The 18,765-nt window shown below is 31.1% G+C and overlaps 2 protein-coding genes across 2 annotated transcripts; both read left to right on the top strand.

The window, feature by feature from the left end:
• Positions 1-6,135: 6,135 nt before the first annotated feature.
• On the top strand, positions 6,136-9,746 carry TRIADDRAFT_36890 (expressed hypothetical protein; the record flags this gene model as incomplete). Its single annotated transcript, XM_002108433.1, has 8 exons — positions 6,136-6,381; positions 6,798-6,886; positions 7,669-7,798; positions 8,060-8,133; positions 8,312-8,410; positions 8,594-8,680; positions 8,820-8,999; positions 9,427-9,746. The coding sequence occupies 8 exons, from the start codon at positions 6,136-6,138 to the stop codon at positions 9,449-9,451; spliced, it is 930 nt and encodes a 309-aa protein (XP_002108469.1). The 3' UTR covers positions 9,452-9,746.
• Positions 9,747-12,894: 3,148 nt separating this feature from the next.
• Positions 12,895-18,229, top strand: TRIADDRAFT_51409 (uncharacterized protein; the record flags this gene model as incomplete). The annotated part of the gene is made up of 8 exons (XM_002108432.1): positions 12,895-12,928; positions 13,066-13,304; positions 14,862-14,950; positions 15,703-15,844; positions 16,267-16,343; positions 16,743-16,841; positions 17,339-17,425; positions 17,974-18,229. The coding sequence occupies 8 exons, from the start codon at positions 12,895-12,897 to the stop codon at positions 18,227-18,229; spliced, it is 1,023 nt and encodes a 340-aa protein (XP_002108468.1).
• Positions 18,230-18,765: the final 536 nt, after the last annotated feature.

Genomic DNA, 18,765 nt, shown 5'->3' with positions numbered 1-18,765 from the left:
TAACATTCATTTATTGTCTAAAATTCAAGTGCTAGTATTTTAGTTATATCGGAATAGGGTTTGAGCAAAGTAAGGTGTTTATTGCCCAAAGTAATGTTATCAGCATCTACCCTACTATATTACTCTGATTACCAACAAACCCGGTCATCAGTAGAATACTCCAATCGCAAGTCTATACTCAAACTGAGCTATGATTCTCCAATGCAATTAAAGTACCATCTAACTTATAGTTTAGCTACACATAAACAGCATTAATATAATTTCGATGACATGATGTATGTAAGTAGCTATCTACACGAATATGAATAACATTATAGCTAATCTTGTTTTAGCTAAATTTCTTTAACCTTATCTAATAGTAGTTATGTTACGCCTAGTTCTCCTCAACACTTAGATAATTATATATTAATTATCTAGACTTTATAGAAGGAAATTCACTTGCAAACCTGCAAGTAGTGATTTTTGGGGGTAGAGGCATTATTTTGTTACGATAGTTCTCTTATTTACATAAAGATTACTTCAGAAGCCTATGTACAGTAGTTAAGTGTCCGTGAAGGTATACTTTAAGTATATTCGTGTATTGTTACCAAGTATCACCTGACTAACTTCTGATTCTAGAAAAAGAATCATTGAAGGACCGTAATGTACAGGACTAATATATTCATGGGTCTTTGTAGTAGTTCCAGCTAATTACAGTAGTAAATGAGGTGCGGTAGTGCTGAGTCACGTTAGGAATTTGCTCAACTCTAATAACTCTAATTTCCGAGTTCGTAATTGCAAACCGAAGGGGTTATAGAACCTATTCACTACCATCGTAACATGAGAGCTGCAGAATGATTTCATAGACTTAAAAATAAAGTACCTGATTAACATCTGCAGCATAACAGGCAGTTTAAACGCACACTATATTTGCATGTCTCCTAGTGTTCATGATGATTGCGCTGGATCGTATTATGAAGTCAAAAAGTAATCCTAAGATACGCGTTTACTCTATAATTGTATATATGCTACCGGTACTTTGCATATAATATCCTAGCTTGGCTAGAATCATTACAGTAATTTAGATATGTACGTAAATTATTGCACATTAACCATCTCGACCTAATTCAAATCGATTGTATCACATTTGTTAATAATCTTAAGAATAAATACGGTGATGAATAATTCTAAGGTCAAGTTGTACCTCATAAAAACTCTAAGTTATGCAATTACGACATATAATTACGTATAAGCGACTTCGCGTATAACATGTTAGCCTGGACTAGAATCAATAGAATAATTTAGATATGTACATGTCACAATTTCACTTCTGCAACAAGGTAACGTACAGTAAAAGTCTATAAGTAGCTACTGACTTAAACGCCCTTTTACTTAATGTTAAATACACACAGCAAAATACTGTAAAGATAAAACTTTTATTAGCTAAGATACATCTACAACTTTTTACCGCCCCACTCAACTCAAATGTTCCCGTTTATATAGGAGCCGTCTAGTTTGTAAAAAGCAGCAGTATTATTATTATGCCTTACTAGGAGAAATATCTCGAACTGAGATGTTCCTTACGTAGCTTTTCTATCAGTAAATATTTTGAATCTCTTACTCATACTTAATCTTAATCTAAGCTCGTAGGTTGTCCAATTCAACTATCATCAACTAGAACTTGAATCATCTTACTGATTGCTATCTATCACACAATAACAATCAATATCAAATATGTAATGAACTATCACAAACAACATCCACGTTAAGGCATTACTTATCTTACCTAGCACTACAAATATGGATATTCTCCATACTAGCTACTACTGTACTTTTTAAACTATCCTAATGATAAGGCAACACCGTAACAGTACATAAATTACTTCGCATCAACCGCCTCGACCTAATTCAAATCGATTGCATCATATCTACTAATGACCTTAAGAACAATGAGGTGAGAAATAATTTTAAGGAAAAAATTGTACTTCAAAAAATTTAAAATTACGTAATCATGGTACCGGCCGGTAATAATTAAAATTTAAATGGCACCATAATGTACTTCCCTAGAAATACAGTATAACTTAATATCTAGAGCTCCTGATATATGTAGTAAAAGGACTAAAAGTAGAGTCCTTTGTAGTTTTTAGTATGTAATTAGTATTATTTTACTATAGAAAATACCTACAAAGTGATAGTGCCTTTAAGTTTTACCCTGCCAAATCATCATATCGCCATCTTTTCATCTTCATTATTTTGCAAGGTATTATATAGATTACTATAGAAGTAGCCCTATAGAGCAAATGCCTAATCTAAAGAAAGGGCGTTTCATCGTCTATTCAAATTGTAAAGAAATTTGACTTAGTAGCAAAACCCTATCCTTAGAGAAAGGGGATTTATAACATGAGATGACGATAAAGTACTGTAATGTAGTCTATACTTGTACAGTTACAGTACAATCTGACGCTAAAACATCAACTGTCAATACTCGCGAATACTAAGCGATACTAATGTCAGAAAAGTAGTTGTAATAGTCATATAAATTTTTGATAAGCGATTACTGTGATCTTTATAAAACCGAATTTTTCCGGATTTGTGTCCGATATAGTTTTCGGATTCTGGGACCGGTCGGGTTTGTGTCCGATATAATTTTCCTGTTTTGGAACCGGTCGGGTTTATTTTTAATTTATGTCTGAATTATAATTTTTCTGTTTTAATTTTTGGATTTTTGTTTGTGAAAAATATCGTAAGAGTTGATTTTTGAGATTTGGACTTTTTGTTATGAATTTGAAACTTTGGAATTTTATGACGTGACTTGAAGTCACATTAGGAGATTTAGTGAGGAAAATAGAAAATAAGATGGAAATTGGCAGAGGTTGTGTTGATTGTTAGGTAGTTAGAATGTTGTTTTTATGACTAAATTTTGATGTTTAAAGGTTGATTTTTAGACTTTTATAGTGTATTAATGATAGAAATTATGTTAGAAATGAAGTTTGATGTATTTTTATAGTTAGCTTGTTACTTTTATAGTGTTTTGTAAGGGAATCGTAGGGTAAATTGTGTCTGAACTTTGAATGATTTTTGTTTTCTTAAATGATGCAAAGTAGTTTTCTAAAACGGATCTTAAGAGCGATTGGTGCGAATTGGTTAGCAAATGTTTAGTTTTTAATACCTCAGACGGCTCTACGAAGCCTATAAATGATAGTGCAATTAGAAAATTTAGAGAGAGAGTAGAAGAAGATTTTATTTGAAGAACATGTTGAATTTAAAAGGCCTTCGGGGTCGAATTGTCGTATGTTAAAACGTTCTTCTTTTTGAAAGGTTGTTTGGTCGTTGACAGTTTTTAAGTCTGTCATTTATTTTAATGATACTTAAAGCTAAGTATTTGTAAGGTTGTTCGGTCTATACTTCTCTCCATTTTTGTTGTGAAATAAATTGTTGTTCGGTTATTTCCCCAAATTTTATTTGGTGTCAAAGTATTAGCGTTAAGTCGACCGGAGTGCAACGAAAGTAGAATCAAAGTTTGTTAAAGTTTTGTAGCTTGATCTCTACACTTTTCATTTCATTACAATATATTTTGAAATCTTTCGTTCATATCAAGAATTAGTAATGCTTCATTTTGTCGTATTCTCTCCTGGAATAGGCCACTAGAAAGTTCAGCCTGCATAAAATCTTTAATGAGCTCTTCATGTCACATAACTTGAAAAAATTATTGTTAAGTCATCCTAGTAGCTTTCTTCGAGTTCAATGACGAAGCTGTTCTATCTGTGGGCATTTATCCTCAGGTAATCTGCTTACATCATCAATCTCATGCCCTTTAATGATTAAGAACTGTTTCAATGGTGCTTATTTATCATAGAACGCAAATATTACCGATGCTATTGTACATAACAGATTGCGTCTACCTATCATCTGCCAATTAGACTGTTTACTTAATCGAAGACATTATTTATTGATTAGTATTAGAGGTTCATGATGACCACCATCATTGATTAATTAATTTGCTAAGAAGTAATGTGTTGGCTACCGATTTATGGAATAATTATAGCTAATGCTATTAATTCTCCACTGCTGTATGTATTGTTAATTTATTTGTATTCTAAAAAAATAAAGTACAAGGTAGAGATATGGCGATAGTAAAACACATTTGAATTAACATGGACACCAAGACTGGCATAAGTAAATTTCAAATGATACTTCTGTGTCAATTTTGGCTTCGATTATCATCACTAATAAAGTAACTTCGAATAAATAGATAGGTTCAACTCTTGGACATATAAAAATTGATTAACGTTTATAATACAGCTATCTATGCAACCTAAGAGAGGGTGTGCATTATAAAAAATTCTCTAAAAAATATATTCTTATAATTACATAAGAGCATTAGTAACAGATTAACATAAAATTGGATATGATAAAATTATTAAGCATTTTATTTTATCTACTAGTAGTTCTATAAGATACTAATGCCTTAGATGGCTTTCACTTCATAGAAAGGCACAAATATATTTTGCACGTGAATTTTAATTATTCAATCGTTTATTTTTGCGGGGTAATTAGTGATGGTAAATCATGTTGCCATTAAATTGACTAGACTATATCGATGGTACAATCTGTAATTAAGGTGCAATGCGATGTTTGCAAACTAGTTTATTTTTGCGTAGCAAATAAAGATAATGAATAATGTTTTTTTGCAATCTATTGAATTATTTTCAGCGTGATAATGATTAGATAAAAACGTGATTTCTTGAACTGATTTACAAGTTTGTCAACAATCTTAACCTTTAATCACTTACCGTGGGAGTCTACCTATGGTTCGTATGGATGACGGATAGTAAACACCGTTACTGGAAAACTTATTTATTATATTGTATTTTAACATCGGTAATTAGCTATTCATATTTTAATTGACTCTACTAGAGTTCACTATTGTTTCTTCATTAACATACGTGAAATTTATAAGCATTTAACACTATTGTCTCTAAAATTGCAGAGTCTTAATAGCGCTTTAGTAATTTCTCGAAATGGAGGAAATCTTTTTACTTTACAGCATATCTCGCATTATCAGCAATAGACTTATCTCCTTGAATTGAAATTGAATTAAAGAATTGATAATTCTAATTAAAGGGTATCAGCTACTATTTCATTACAAGCAATTATTGAAGAGTTAGCATGTAATTTTTTGGTTAATTTATTTAATTAACTCAAATTAAACGTATACTTTAGCATAGTTACTCTTTCTTAACCCGTAAAAGCAATTTATTTCTCTTAATTTTGAAAGCGCTATTTATGATAAGACGTATAGAATTTTGAATCTCCAAATAATTAGCGACTACATACGGTATAATGCTGTGGTTGATGCAGTAAATATAGTACTTACGATTCGGTATATCTTAATATATTACCTTTATATATTTGGGCTTGATAATGTTTACACAACCTGTAGTTAGTGGTCTAAGTACTGCTTCAAGATAAAAATCTTTAATTAAGTTAAGCCAAATTGAATCCAGGTTATACTTAATTAAATTAAAAGTGCATGTGATGTCAATATACCGATAAACTTTACAGACCGCTATTTTCAACTGTATGGGTATAATCAGTTCTTGGCTTATCAATTTTTCTTTCTAAAATCGTAGAAAACTAGTTCCACTGTTTGCAAGTGATTTTTATTTCAATGAATCCAGCGGTATAATGCAAAGTCTATTTTTCCTATGATAAATAAACTAAAATTAAAATTTTATTTTAGACTCGAAAAATTTTAAAATCGGCTACCAACTCGTTGTGGTGCATTAGTATTTGATAAAGATATTCCTATGTGTTATCACAAGATCTCTTACGCTGCTTTGACCTGAATGCTAGCATAATTTCAGTTCGAATAATTGACAGCTTGATATCATTTCGTAATATGTAAATCATGACTAAACGTTAAAATATTTGCTAACGTGAGAAAAAAACAATGTCTCCCTTCTATTTCTTTATGAAAAGCTATAGAATATATAATTAGTTTGGATGGTATACACTTACATATATATAGAAACAACTCTTCACAGCAAGCATTCTAAATCGATATCTATGGTATCAGCATCATCATTCATTTTTTGATTCGCTAGGAAGAACCTGCAATTTGCTACTTCTCAGTAGACATAAAATCGCATCAAGATGAAATTGATCGCATCCATTATCGTAATCATTACACTTTATATTGATTGGTCTTTAGCTCATGGATCAACGGCTCGCATCCAAGAAATCTTTATTGGCCGTTGTTCAGAATATCAAGCTGTAAATAAATTGCAACGTCAAGTTGATTGTATTCACGTATGGAATCAATTCAGCCGTGTGTTTGCATTTAAAGAACCTTGTGCCGTTAATGCAAGTGAATATGATAACTTTATTAAAGAAGTTTCTGTGCCTATACTAAAGATGCGGTATGATTCTAGGCTCATTATTACATATTGCTAGAATAATCAATCTTTCAATATATCACTTTGTAAATTGCTTCAGGTTAATAGAAGGGCTAGTCTCATCTCTTAAGTGGTCATAGGCGTAGCATCATTGCTACCTGAGTGAATTCTAGTTATATTTTAACAATTCTTTTTCCTATCGCTAAACTCAATATCTTAAAAGAATAATTTTATCAAATTAAAAATATAATTTGAAATGTACTGCAAGAGCGATTTAAATATAGTTTTAGGCAAAAGTACATTACTTTGTGGCCTATTATATTAACTTATAGGTAATAAAATTTTCTCCTCACTTTTAGCCTGATTATTCAATACAGCGTACTAACGGAAAATTTTTAATATGCTTTTCTACTGATATAGTCTGTGTTTTGGTCCGGAACTTATAGCTTTGCACACCTCTACATCAGAGCTGTTAAAAATCTAGAAACATTGGAAAATACTTTTCCTGGGTTAGCAGATATACGACACGTTTCTATTAATTTATAAAATAGTATCTAGTTTTTTGCATCTAATTAAATCTATATAAGAATAAATAAATTGAGTATATTATTGCGTAGTTACTAATCTATTTGCATCTGATTCAATTTGATTTCACAGCACATAGTTACATATCAATAAGGATATTGGAATATATCATACCTTACTATTGCGTTATAGTTTTTTGGTTAGCATAATAAGCAAACACCGATAAATATTAATCACTTAATCCAAACATCTGTATCCCTTAAATACAGTGAACAGTACATCATGGCAAATCCATTCCTAGGACATGACCGAGCAATTCGGCTATTTCCGAAGTTGCTCGGTCAGTCATAGGGAATGGCTGGTTCCGGAGATTGACCGTAACATATATATATCTCAGTTAAATTTAACTTCAATTATAGATTTGAAAATCTATAAACAGTCTTTTTGATACTTAGAGAAAGGTGCTATAAAACTCTAATTTTGTCATTTAAATAATGTTGCCTAATATTGATAAATGAATAAGACTTATTAACTTATTTCTGGAAGTTTTCAAATGTCTTAATCAAAATTATTAGGCTTGATAATTAATTGGTTAATCAACTATACTGCAAGAAATGATTGATTTATAAGACGTATATGCATGAATTGTTTGCTACTCAGAAAATATTCATTGCCGAGTTAATATAAGAAATTTATACTCTTCAAATAGCTTTAATTGTTGATCATGCTAAATTTAATTATCGAATTTTATCTTCCACTTAACAAGATATTTAGTGAATAGTCTTAGTTGGTGCGGGCAACTAGCCCTGCCTGGTATCAACTACAATGACTGCCATGATCCTCAACATTGTAATAACAAAAATTCTGGAATTTTTTGGTCTAAAATGTCGACTTGGGTAAGCAGTAATACACATCAATCAATAATTATTTAACAGTCACTAATTATAAATATTTTATTCCTATGATCTAGTGTCTATGATTTATTGTTCAAATATGGTATATTAATTAATGTATTTAATATGATATCAGCATACGTGCATACTTAACACGAAGAATTTTTACGAAACTGCTATTAACAGCAAGTCTGTTTATTCGCATATCATGTTGGCAAAGAATAAATTTCCAGCCCTCACTTTTATTATTATATTTATATCTAGTTTGCTCAAGGTTCAAGCGGAACGGTTCGAGTTCTACTCAATTCTAGCCGCATTCCAGCATTTGCTCCCTATAGGTAAGCAGCGTATTTTCTACGTTTGGAAGTATTGCAATTGCAGTTACTATCTTTATAAAGATAGCGTTGTTTCAACCTTTGATCATAGCAGTTTCTATCCATTCTTTTTTCAGATATTAAGTATATTATCACTATTACCATGTAATTGATGTTAACTAATGATCAAAATAAATGATAGCTTTTTTGCCAGATATGAGCTTCCTAATTTATCACCTAGTAAAGTAAATAAAATCGAAATCATAGTGGTTCATGATCTTGATATGAAAGTAAATCAAAGGTAATAACCCCATATTATTGTTAATATGAATAGGAGTCTCGTGTTTATTAGCATCGATTATAATTATCCATTAGATTAGTGCTCATTGGATACATATGTACCATATTTTAGCTACAAATCATCAATTAAGAGAACTTTACTAGCAAGTTAGTGAGAATTGCTTGTATTCAATTTTATTCCTAGTGAACGATGCGGTGCTGGTTCTATCAAAACTTTACAAGATCTCATTCAACAACGAAATATTGCCTGGAGTTGTTCCGATAATCCAAGGTACCACATTATAGGATGAACTGAAGTTGAATAGCCGTCTCAATTTATTTAGTATCAGTTTAAGATAGTCTATATTGCGATAATTTGTAGCTAATATATAACCTGTTGTTGGTAATATGAAGTATTTATATATTTAAAGCTCTGTACAAGATATCCTCTGCGCTGCAAATCCCACTCACTTTCAGTGTCAAAGCATCCATGGAGTACTTAGAGTGGTGACATTGGCCGGATTGGGTGCTGCTGGTGCTGTTATCCTCATATTACTTATCGTTATAATTCTAATGTCTCGCACAAGGTCTAAAACTCAAACAAAAGCAAGGTATACTTATAAATCATCGATTAATAAAAGCTACCATAATACTACCATTGATTTCTACACGTGTTGGACTAAATTTAGAAGAATTGCAGATATTTGTAGTTACTTATAAAGAGAGAGTTTGATAGCACAGATTCCCAAATACATATTCAAAAACCTGTTGCAAGTCTTTACATTGCGCTTATTCCTAGTATATTGACTAAATTATTCTAATTTCATACCTTTCAAGCTTAGTTGATTGTCATCATATTTAATAGTTCTATTTATAATGATTACTGTATAGTTTTTAATATATCTTAGTATTACTATCTAATTTTAATAATTACTAAATAATATGAAATAAATCGATGCAACTCATAACAATAATATACTACATGAAAATAACTGTATTAAACTTCTAAAATTAAATTTCCTATGTCTTATTTTATAGGGAGGCTACTAAAACTGATTTCTAGAATGCTAAGAAGCTGTGTTTGCTACTACTGATGTCCTATTATGCAAGCCTAGAAACTTTCTACTACTTCGTAAAATTGCTTGACTATATGATTTTAGTACTGAAAGATGGCATCTGGTTTAGTATTAAAAATGATTTATTTTCGTCAAATTGCCATCCCAACGAGGTAGATTTATTCGTTAAAATAAATCAGAGTGGTATTATGTAATATTAAATAGGTATAGCAAGCGAGCAGAAGAATTAAATTTTTTATCACAAGGGTATTAGCATAAATTATAAGATAATCCTAAATGCTTGTATAGATTATTTAGAATCAATTTGGCTTCCTCTAGTTATCAATTATAATAGTAACATTTTGTAAAATTTTCTATTACCGCAATGCAGTAAAATCATACTAATTGTAAATGGAAGATTGGCTATTTTTATGATTATTTTGATATAGCTTACACTGACTAATGATTTCAGTTAGTAGAATAATTAAAATTAATTATATTCCTTGTAACATCGTATGAAATCGAATGAAATTGACTGTAACTATGATTTTCAGCATTGGATATCTTAATTATAAGTGTATCGGGCAAAACTTCAATATAGTTTGGAATAAAATTGCATAATTCTAGGTATTTATGTTAACTCTGAGATGAATAGTAACTAGTTTTAGAAATTAGGGTATAACATTAATTTATTTTATCTGTTCGATCGAATTCCATTTAAAAATCATCCAAACAATTCAATGGTTAATCAATTATCAGAAATCCTAAAATGTAACTCTTTACATGATTAAATGTAATTTGAATCGAATATATATCCTTTAGATTGGAGGTTGACCATTATAGCTCAATCTCCATAGAATTTTCGGTGGATATTATAATGTAGAACAAGAGAAAGTAGGTAAATTGAGCAACCCTAAAGCTATTATCACATAGCTGCTACTAATCTGGTCACAGTATTTAGTCCAAGCCTATTTTAATAGGTTGTTTGCCTTGGTCATTGCCACAAAACAGCTTTGCAACAAGATAACGTAATGTACGATCAATAAGTCAATTCCTTGAACCACGTATCAAGGAACGATATCTGCACTATCAGAAACACTTTTGCCCTACTAGCAGACTACACAAAGACTTAAACGCCTCGTATTTTACGTTAAACACTAAGTTGGAGAATTCTCTTATTACACGATATACTGCATTTATATACTATTCCTCAATAGTTCATGAGTCATAGTTAATACAATTAACCTCCGAATCATTTACTGAATTAGATATTAAGTTTAGCTACTGCTCCCTTAATGCAGACAACAGTATTTACGAATATAGACATGTATTGACTAATACTGAATAGTCAGATTACGATATGTCCTATCACGGAACATTTCCACTGTAACAGCCATGTTAAATTGATGTAATATCGTACTCATGCACATCTAGTATTATGCCTGCTTCAGTGATTTAAGCAGGTAATTATGTATTTCTTCAAAAATTTCTGGAGATAAACCGACAACATTAAAGCCATACCGCTGAGAGTTATCATCTTACTCGACGGACAGTTTTCATGCCGTATTCATAAGCTATTTTATGACTAAGTAAAATGTGAAGAATAGTACCATGCGGTGATTTGTTTGCTATGGACTATCGTAATCTATGAATAAATCAATCCTTCAATCCAATAGGAAATGTTCTGTAATGTCAACAAATTGCAATGCAGCTGATTTGCAATAAAGGATTGCTGGTTTAAGATCAAAGCATAAATTCTGTATCGTACCGTACAATTAAATTGTTCTTATTAAAAAGACTTTGACGGTACCTATAGTAGAAGATATGTAAATGTTTTGTAACTAAATTGCAATCATGCAAAAATCTGAACGCTTACCATAACAACTCTAACTTTGCCGGACTCTTTACAACACTTGCTCGATTTCATACCAGTAGTTTTTGCTAGTGATTAACGTTTATGGGTATGCCAAAATAGATCCACAATTGATTACTTGAGACTGAATTGGAGACCGTACATATTTTAACCAGTACACTACTTGCAATAAGATTTGAACATGAGCCAAATAGACCCTTTCCACCATAGACTATCTTGATTTCAAAGTATGGTGATTGACTGCTATTAAAGTCAGTAAAAATGAGAGCTTTAATTGCAATTAGTAATCTTTCGGCTGCATAGAGTATTTTTGATATCCAAAATATTATCATTAACATCAAAAAGGACGAACGAGGTAATGTTGATGGTAATTAAAATACCGTGGATCCGATTTAATTCCTGCTAGAATTGGTGAATTTGCTATTTGTCTGTATCAGTACTACATTTGATAACAAGAACTAAAAATAGGCCAAATCTGCTCTTTTCTACAATTGTATACTTAAGCCCTAGGCCTATGATTAGACTTGAAAGCGATAAAAATAAGAATGTCGATATCAATCAGTATGCTTCTACTGAAAGGAGTGCTATTCATCCAATTCTGCACTATTATTGCCGTAAGAAGTGATTAAATGGGTTTATTTTAACTTTAGCTCTAGAGTACAGACTCTAAAATATTGCCATTAGTATCGAAAATTTAATATCTTGATACGAAGGTAACCGGAACACTTTAATTCAATATACTTGCAACTTCCGCTTTGAAAGAGTGCATTTTCCATTGATCTAATTCCACATGACGCCCTTGTAAGACTTCAAATATTGCCCAAATTTACTCCTTTAGCTAGCGGAAGGAGGGAATTTTGGCTATTTTTAGTTATACAATTAGTATTATCGCAGATAATATGCAGATGGACTCCCAATCTAGCCTTCATTAGTCAATGTCAACTAGGCTCAAGCCTCGTTCATTACCCAAATTTACACTTTTAATTCATAGAATAAGTAAATTTTAGCTATTTTAGGTTATACAGCAAGTATCAGAATAGATAGTATGTTGTTGAAATTCAATCTAATCTGTATTAATCAATGCTAACATGGTTTGAGTCTCACCAATTATCTAGATTGACTCTTTTAGCTGGTGGAGTTCATAAAATATAACTAATATGTAGATAGACCCCAATCTAGTCCGTGTTAATCAATATCACCTAGATTCAAGTTGCCAAGATTTGACTCATTTATTAGCTAGTAGAGTTAGTCAATTTCAGCTATTTTTAAGCTATAGTATAGTATACATCAAGTATCATGGCAGATAATTATTTATGGCTTAGGGTATATTACTAGGGAAATAGACTCCAGTCTGGTCTTGATTAATCAATTACAACTAGATTCGAGTCCCAGTGCAAGAATGCCTTATTCGTTAACCACTATTACCATCAAATCAAGTTGGTTGTATAGACAGCCATTGATCGTTAGAGTCCCCATAGTTGATATCCTAGCTTTGGAGCATCATTTTCCTGTTAAATAGTAATTTTGCCATAAAAAGCCCCGGGCAAGAGATATAAGGCGATAAATTCTGACGTCATTATGTCAACAAAGGAACAATTTTCTAACTTGGCAAGTAGCTTACTTCATTACATTCTCTTTAGGCTTAGCTTTGAGTGAGAAAGAAGTTTGGGGGCTGTGGCTAAAAATTGCATGCAATAAATTTAAATGACTTCAAGATGAAACTTGTTTACTACATTCTTATTCTTGCAGGGTGCCAATACTTAACAACTTCTGCATCAGGCACAACTCACAATATTAAAGAGATTTTTATCGGACGTTGCTATGGATATATTGCTTTGCAGAATTTTACATTGCGTCCTGGCGTTACTTGTCCTTCGTTATGGCAAGAATTTAGTCGAGTTTTCGTAAACCGTGAACCTTGTGAAGTCGATCCTACTCAGTATAGTCGATTTCTTATTGAGTCTTCCAGTCCTGTCCCTCCCAATAAGGTAAGTCTATTTTATTTCATGCTTATAGCAATAATAGGCATATAGAATAAGGCAGCAACTTACAGTTAAAAATCGACTAGACTGTAATACAAGCCACTTGTTCGATATATAATGCTATTTATCGTTGATTTACTACACCTGAATCATGAATAATGTATCGGTAACAAAGCCAAGTTTATCTTCCTAAAAGCAAAGTTTTAATTAGTTTCCAACTATGATTTGGACGCATTCAGTTAAGCAATCAATGCAACTTTTAGTTCTGAAATATTTTACGAGATCGTGCTACATTAGACTTTCTGCATAAAAATCCAATTTGTCGTTTTAACAGCTTATTATGTGTTTAAAGGTCCTTAGTCCAGAAAATAATACGTTGCTGGATAGTATTCTAGCAATGAATCCACAATTTACTGATTTAATAAACCACATTAATTTGATTGTTAAGCATTATAGCCCGTTTTAATTGAAACCTATCTGGGGGTCATTATATTCGAATATTAATATCTCAATTAGATCGTATCGATTAAATTTAACACACATTGCCGAGATCATGTCTTGAAGATAGAGTTTTACGCTACGTACCTTGGCATCCTACTCACTTTTATCTATATAGTGTAATTGCAGCAAGTAGCCAGACATAAAAGTATTAAAGTGCAATGCTCTACATCGATAATCAATCGATTGCGCCGTAACAATCATTAATAGGTGGCGAATAGGATATCTATTACTTTCGTAACGTTTATTTTAACTCCATGTACTAATACATCAGTGGTATAATGTCGGTGTTAATAATGGCTTTGACTTTATTTTGATTATCGGCACGATATATTCTCTCAAACAAAATAATCTTTACAGTCATCACCATGTAAAAATAACAATCCTTTACGTCTTAACTGGCTGCGATGAAGTCTTTTCAAAATATTAAACAAGAACTAGCATTATAAGTCCTCACATTAGAGCATAAACTTGGTTCTTCTAACAATATCAAGAGTTATCTATCTTCAATTTACTTCTGTCTTACTTACTATAGTAAAATCGACGATTTATAAATAATTGGTTACAAGTTTATGCTTAGCAAGGCAATCATATTTTGGCATTTATGTCGTAAGATTAAGCTAAATTTAATATCGAGCGAATTATTATTGGCTATAAACATCGCTTCCAATTAAAGTATCATAATGAATCCTTCATATTGCTAATTTACTTCGAACAATCTATTCGTATCTACAACTCCTAATACGTATGTTCCTGGACGTAATAAAGGAACCATACGCATTGTAAATCTCGTCTAAGAGTAGATACTTGCACCATTAAACGTTCAACGTATCCATATTCGTACAATCACATAATTTTAATCTTAAGCTAATTTGGGGTTGCACTACACTGACTTTAATAAAGAAGTTGATTTACATTTTCGAAGGTCATTTTTATATCTCGGCCAACATTATCATCATTATGTTACTGTATCGTATATATTCATCCATTTACCGAAAATAAATGAATAGGAAAAATTCTTCTCCTTTTTTTTAAATTAAATTGCATGTCTCTGTAATAATTTAGGCTCTTTTTTGGTCAGGCGTTTATGACTTTGTTTCTTCGTACGTACAAGCTGTTGATGATGTTTTGGTAATATCACAAACTTTTACTGGGTAAGTAGATCACTGTCATCAAAATCAATTAGATTATTTTCACTAGTTTTTTTTGGATTGTCTTGTTCAACAGAAAATTAACAATTGAATTCTAACTAAAGTAGCTATTGTTTATTGTAGACTAACGAATAATGATATCAATATATTAGATGAAATAACCATACTATCCACTAAACTTTACGTTAGCTTGTGCTCCTAATTATCAACTAGATGATGATAAATTTAAGACATTAGGTGAATAAAACAGGAAAAAAAATTATATAGTAAACCTTAATCAATACAAATGCTATTATTGTACATTCATAATTAGGGTATACCCGCTATAAAATTTATCTTGACAGAACAACATGGGCTTAAATTTTGATATCGTCACATTTCTAAAAGTTCAAGGATAAAACTGCTTATCGATTAATTCTAAATTTGGCATTCTGTTTATAAATATATTTGTCGACAATAATAAAATATTAGGAGTAAATTAAATGTGAGTTAGTGGATCATCTTTATACTGGCTGGAGATTAATCATTCCTGATTTTATTTGACTATCCTTTAGTCAAGACACCTATTACATTACATAATCTTAGAGGAGTTATTAAAAGATGTCATTCATAATGCGTATGAAAATCACTGTTCTTTGCATAAATAATTACAAGTGTAAATGAAATTCAAGAAAATCATCTACATTCTATCCTAAATATTTCCGAATCATAGGAGGTTAATTAAAATTTCTTCCCTTCATATTTTCATACTCTAGATTTCTGCTAGATAAATTAACCTGGTGTGGTCGATTCAAATCAACTCCTCAGTCCGAAGGTATCAATTATCTATACTGTAATGATTCACAGGGATGTAGTCACAGGAATATGCTGTCATTTTGGGCTCTAGCATCCCGTGAGGTAGATCATTCACTATTTAATTAATCTAATAGTAAACTTAAAGTGTGTATTTCTTACAGTTACACTCTATACAAATAAATATGTAGTATGAATGAATAGAAAAATTTTAAAATCAAACAAGTAGACTTTTGAGTAGTCTCTGGAATGGAACATAATTTAAACGTACTAGTGGTTAATTTTAATTTAGAAATGAGGTTTTTTTAATATGAAGAGTCGCCGAATATAATGACCACTAGACGATTAATCTCTAGCTATTATTGTACTGAATTATGATTTTTACTAGAATTGTATTCTATTCAATCTTTACACTTGCAGTATTCTAATTATATTTTACAACTTAAATGCTTCATACTTGCAGTTGAGAAGATTTGTCGTAATATAATTTAAAATTTTTCCGCTATTTTTAAATTAATTATGACCAGTTTGCCAAAAGTGCAAGTGGACTTGTAAGAGTCTTGCTTACGAGTGATAACAAGACTCCTGCCTTCAATAACCAAAGGTATCTAGCATAAGAAGATTTAGTTGGATTGCAATGCAATTTTCAATTAACGGACAAATTTTGTTAATTCTGCAAATAATAAATCACTTTTATTACTGTTATAATAACTTTGAAATGTAGTAGTACAACAGTAATTCTCTCAGTAGTAAACTTTCAAAATATCGATAAGGATATTATGGAAGGATTATAAACAAGCTATTAATTATAAAAATTACTAACCGATATTGTTCAAGCAGGATCGATAATCCAACCTATTGTAGAGATTTCTTTAAGTTCTATTAGTAATTAATAATCTGTACTCCTTTTATTATTATTACTTTGGCGCACAATAGTGCTATTTAATGGTACAGCTTCCTGACTAATTTTAATACACAACTAATTCAATTTCACATGATATAGCATATTTGGTTCTATTGAATTACCCAATTTATCTCCTCAGAAGGTATCTAAAGTGGAAATTATGGTTATGCATGGCTTGAACAGTAAACCTAATCAAATGTAATGTATAAATTGTAGAATTATAACTTATATTAAGCAAGTACGTAGAATCGATTTGATACGATCTCCATATTCAGTTCGAGTTCATCTTAATTCCTTAGATTAATGATAGAACATGTGATATAGAAATATTAATTCCGGGAGTAATTTTTATTTTAAATGTTATTATAACTTGGGGTTTCACTAAGAACAACGTAGCAGCTAAGATTTGATCGGCTGTTGTCGTAGAATTGCTTTTATTTATATGAATAATCTACTATAGCTGAATTAACTAATATATGACTATCAGAGTGTCTGCTAATATTCGTGGGCAGCAATGTTCGAGCTAGCTAGAAGGAGTTAGTACAACGGTCTGAAATATTGTTTCTTCGTCTTTCTCTTATAGAGTGGTTTAAGCACTACTTATAAATTTGTAAACGTGGATAGATTATTTTGTTTCTGTACTGCTCAAGTACAATAAAAAAATGATCGTCATTAAATTTATTTCGTTTCTTTAGTGATCGATGCGGTATAGGTTCAATAAAGGAGCTACAAAACATCCTTACAAGCCATAATTTTACTTGGAGTTGCCAAGATAATCCAAAGTAAGTATAACGAACTTGCTTCTAATTTTCTTCAACACCGCCAATATCAATCGTAAAAGATTCGAAGTAAAACAGAATTTCCTACGACTTTTAGTTAAAAGAATTTTTATAGGGCTGGTTATTATTTTAAGTAAAATCCGTATAGTAGTGATTCGGCTACTTGTATGTCTAGCGTAATTACGACCCAATGATTGTGTACAAGAACTGCTGAATCGCATCAATTATACATTATAGCTTACTAGAATTAGTGAAAGGAATGACATATAACTTGATCATACTTACGTTTATTCCTGCCAACTTTAAATGTGCTACTTCCACTAATTTCGATATTTAAACCTAGACGAATGTCCATATGGTCACAGTTAGTATAGATAAATAATCACAGTTTTACAATTTCCCCTATTTGTATCTATTAATGGGATAAATACTTGACAAGTTTGATCACTAATCATATCCTCTTTTAAGATTGATGCAAATATCATAAGCTAAGTTTATTAAAGCGTTACAGTTAATACTAAAAAGAAGTTTTATTTTTTCGCTATTAACAGATCAGTTCTACACCATTTATGCACAAAAAATCCCAATAATTTTCATTGCCGCTTAGCCATCGATAATAGCACCACGACAAATCCAAGCAAACCCAATCAGTCAGGACTAATTATTGGAATTATTATAGAAGGGGTGGTTATTGCTCTACTTGTAGCCGCTTTGTTGGGCATTATATTGAGAGGAAAGCCAGGAAATTTCTGCTCCTCAAAAAATGGCGGACCTGGCTCGTCTCGATTAATGGACAATCATGAATAAGTCAGATTAATGGACTATGTATATGGCTTACGTACAAACTGTAGAGTAAGAACATATTTTTTACGATTTATAGCTAGTAAAGTCGAAATATCGAAGATCTTTAATGAATTAGACCTTTGATATAAACCGATAGGATTAAAATACATCAATTTGATTATTTAAGCAAACATTTAGTTATTTAGATTTCAGTAAATAAGTCTCTTTTCATTTTTTGTATTTATTACATGTTACGGTAGTAAGAATTATGAACTATAAATTTTTCAATCCTAGAGGTCATATCACAAAGCTAGTTTTCTATAGTAGAATTTCATTTACCCCACGATTAACCGAACCATTATTAAAACTAAATTAATGATGTTGCATTTAAATGCTTCTACGGCTTGAATCGAAATACAAATTATAACACGCTTTGTACAGTAAACTGTCGTAAATTTATTCAAATGTTTGGTATCCTATATAATCGGATATTTTCCTCCAATATCGAAAAAATAAAGATGGAAAGAATTTATTTCATTCTTGTGGCAGGCCATTACCTT

This window comes from Trichoplax adhaerens, genomic scaffold (assembly GCF_000150275.1).
Source record: "Trichoplax adhaerens TRIADscaffold_1 genomic scaffold, whole genome shotgun sequence".
NCBI lineage: Eukaryota > Metazoa > Placozoa > Uniplacotomia > Trichoplacea > Trichoplacidae > Trichoplax > Trichoplax adhaerens.
Note: the sequence above shows the minus strand (reverse complement) of the source record. Positions and strands in the feature narration are given on the sequence as shown.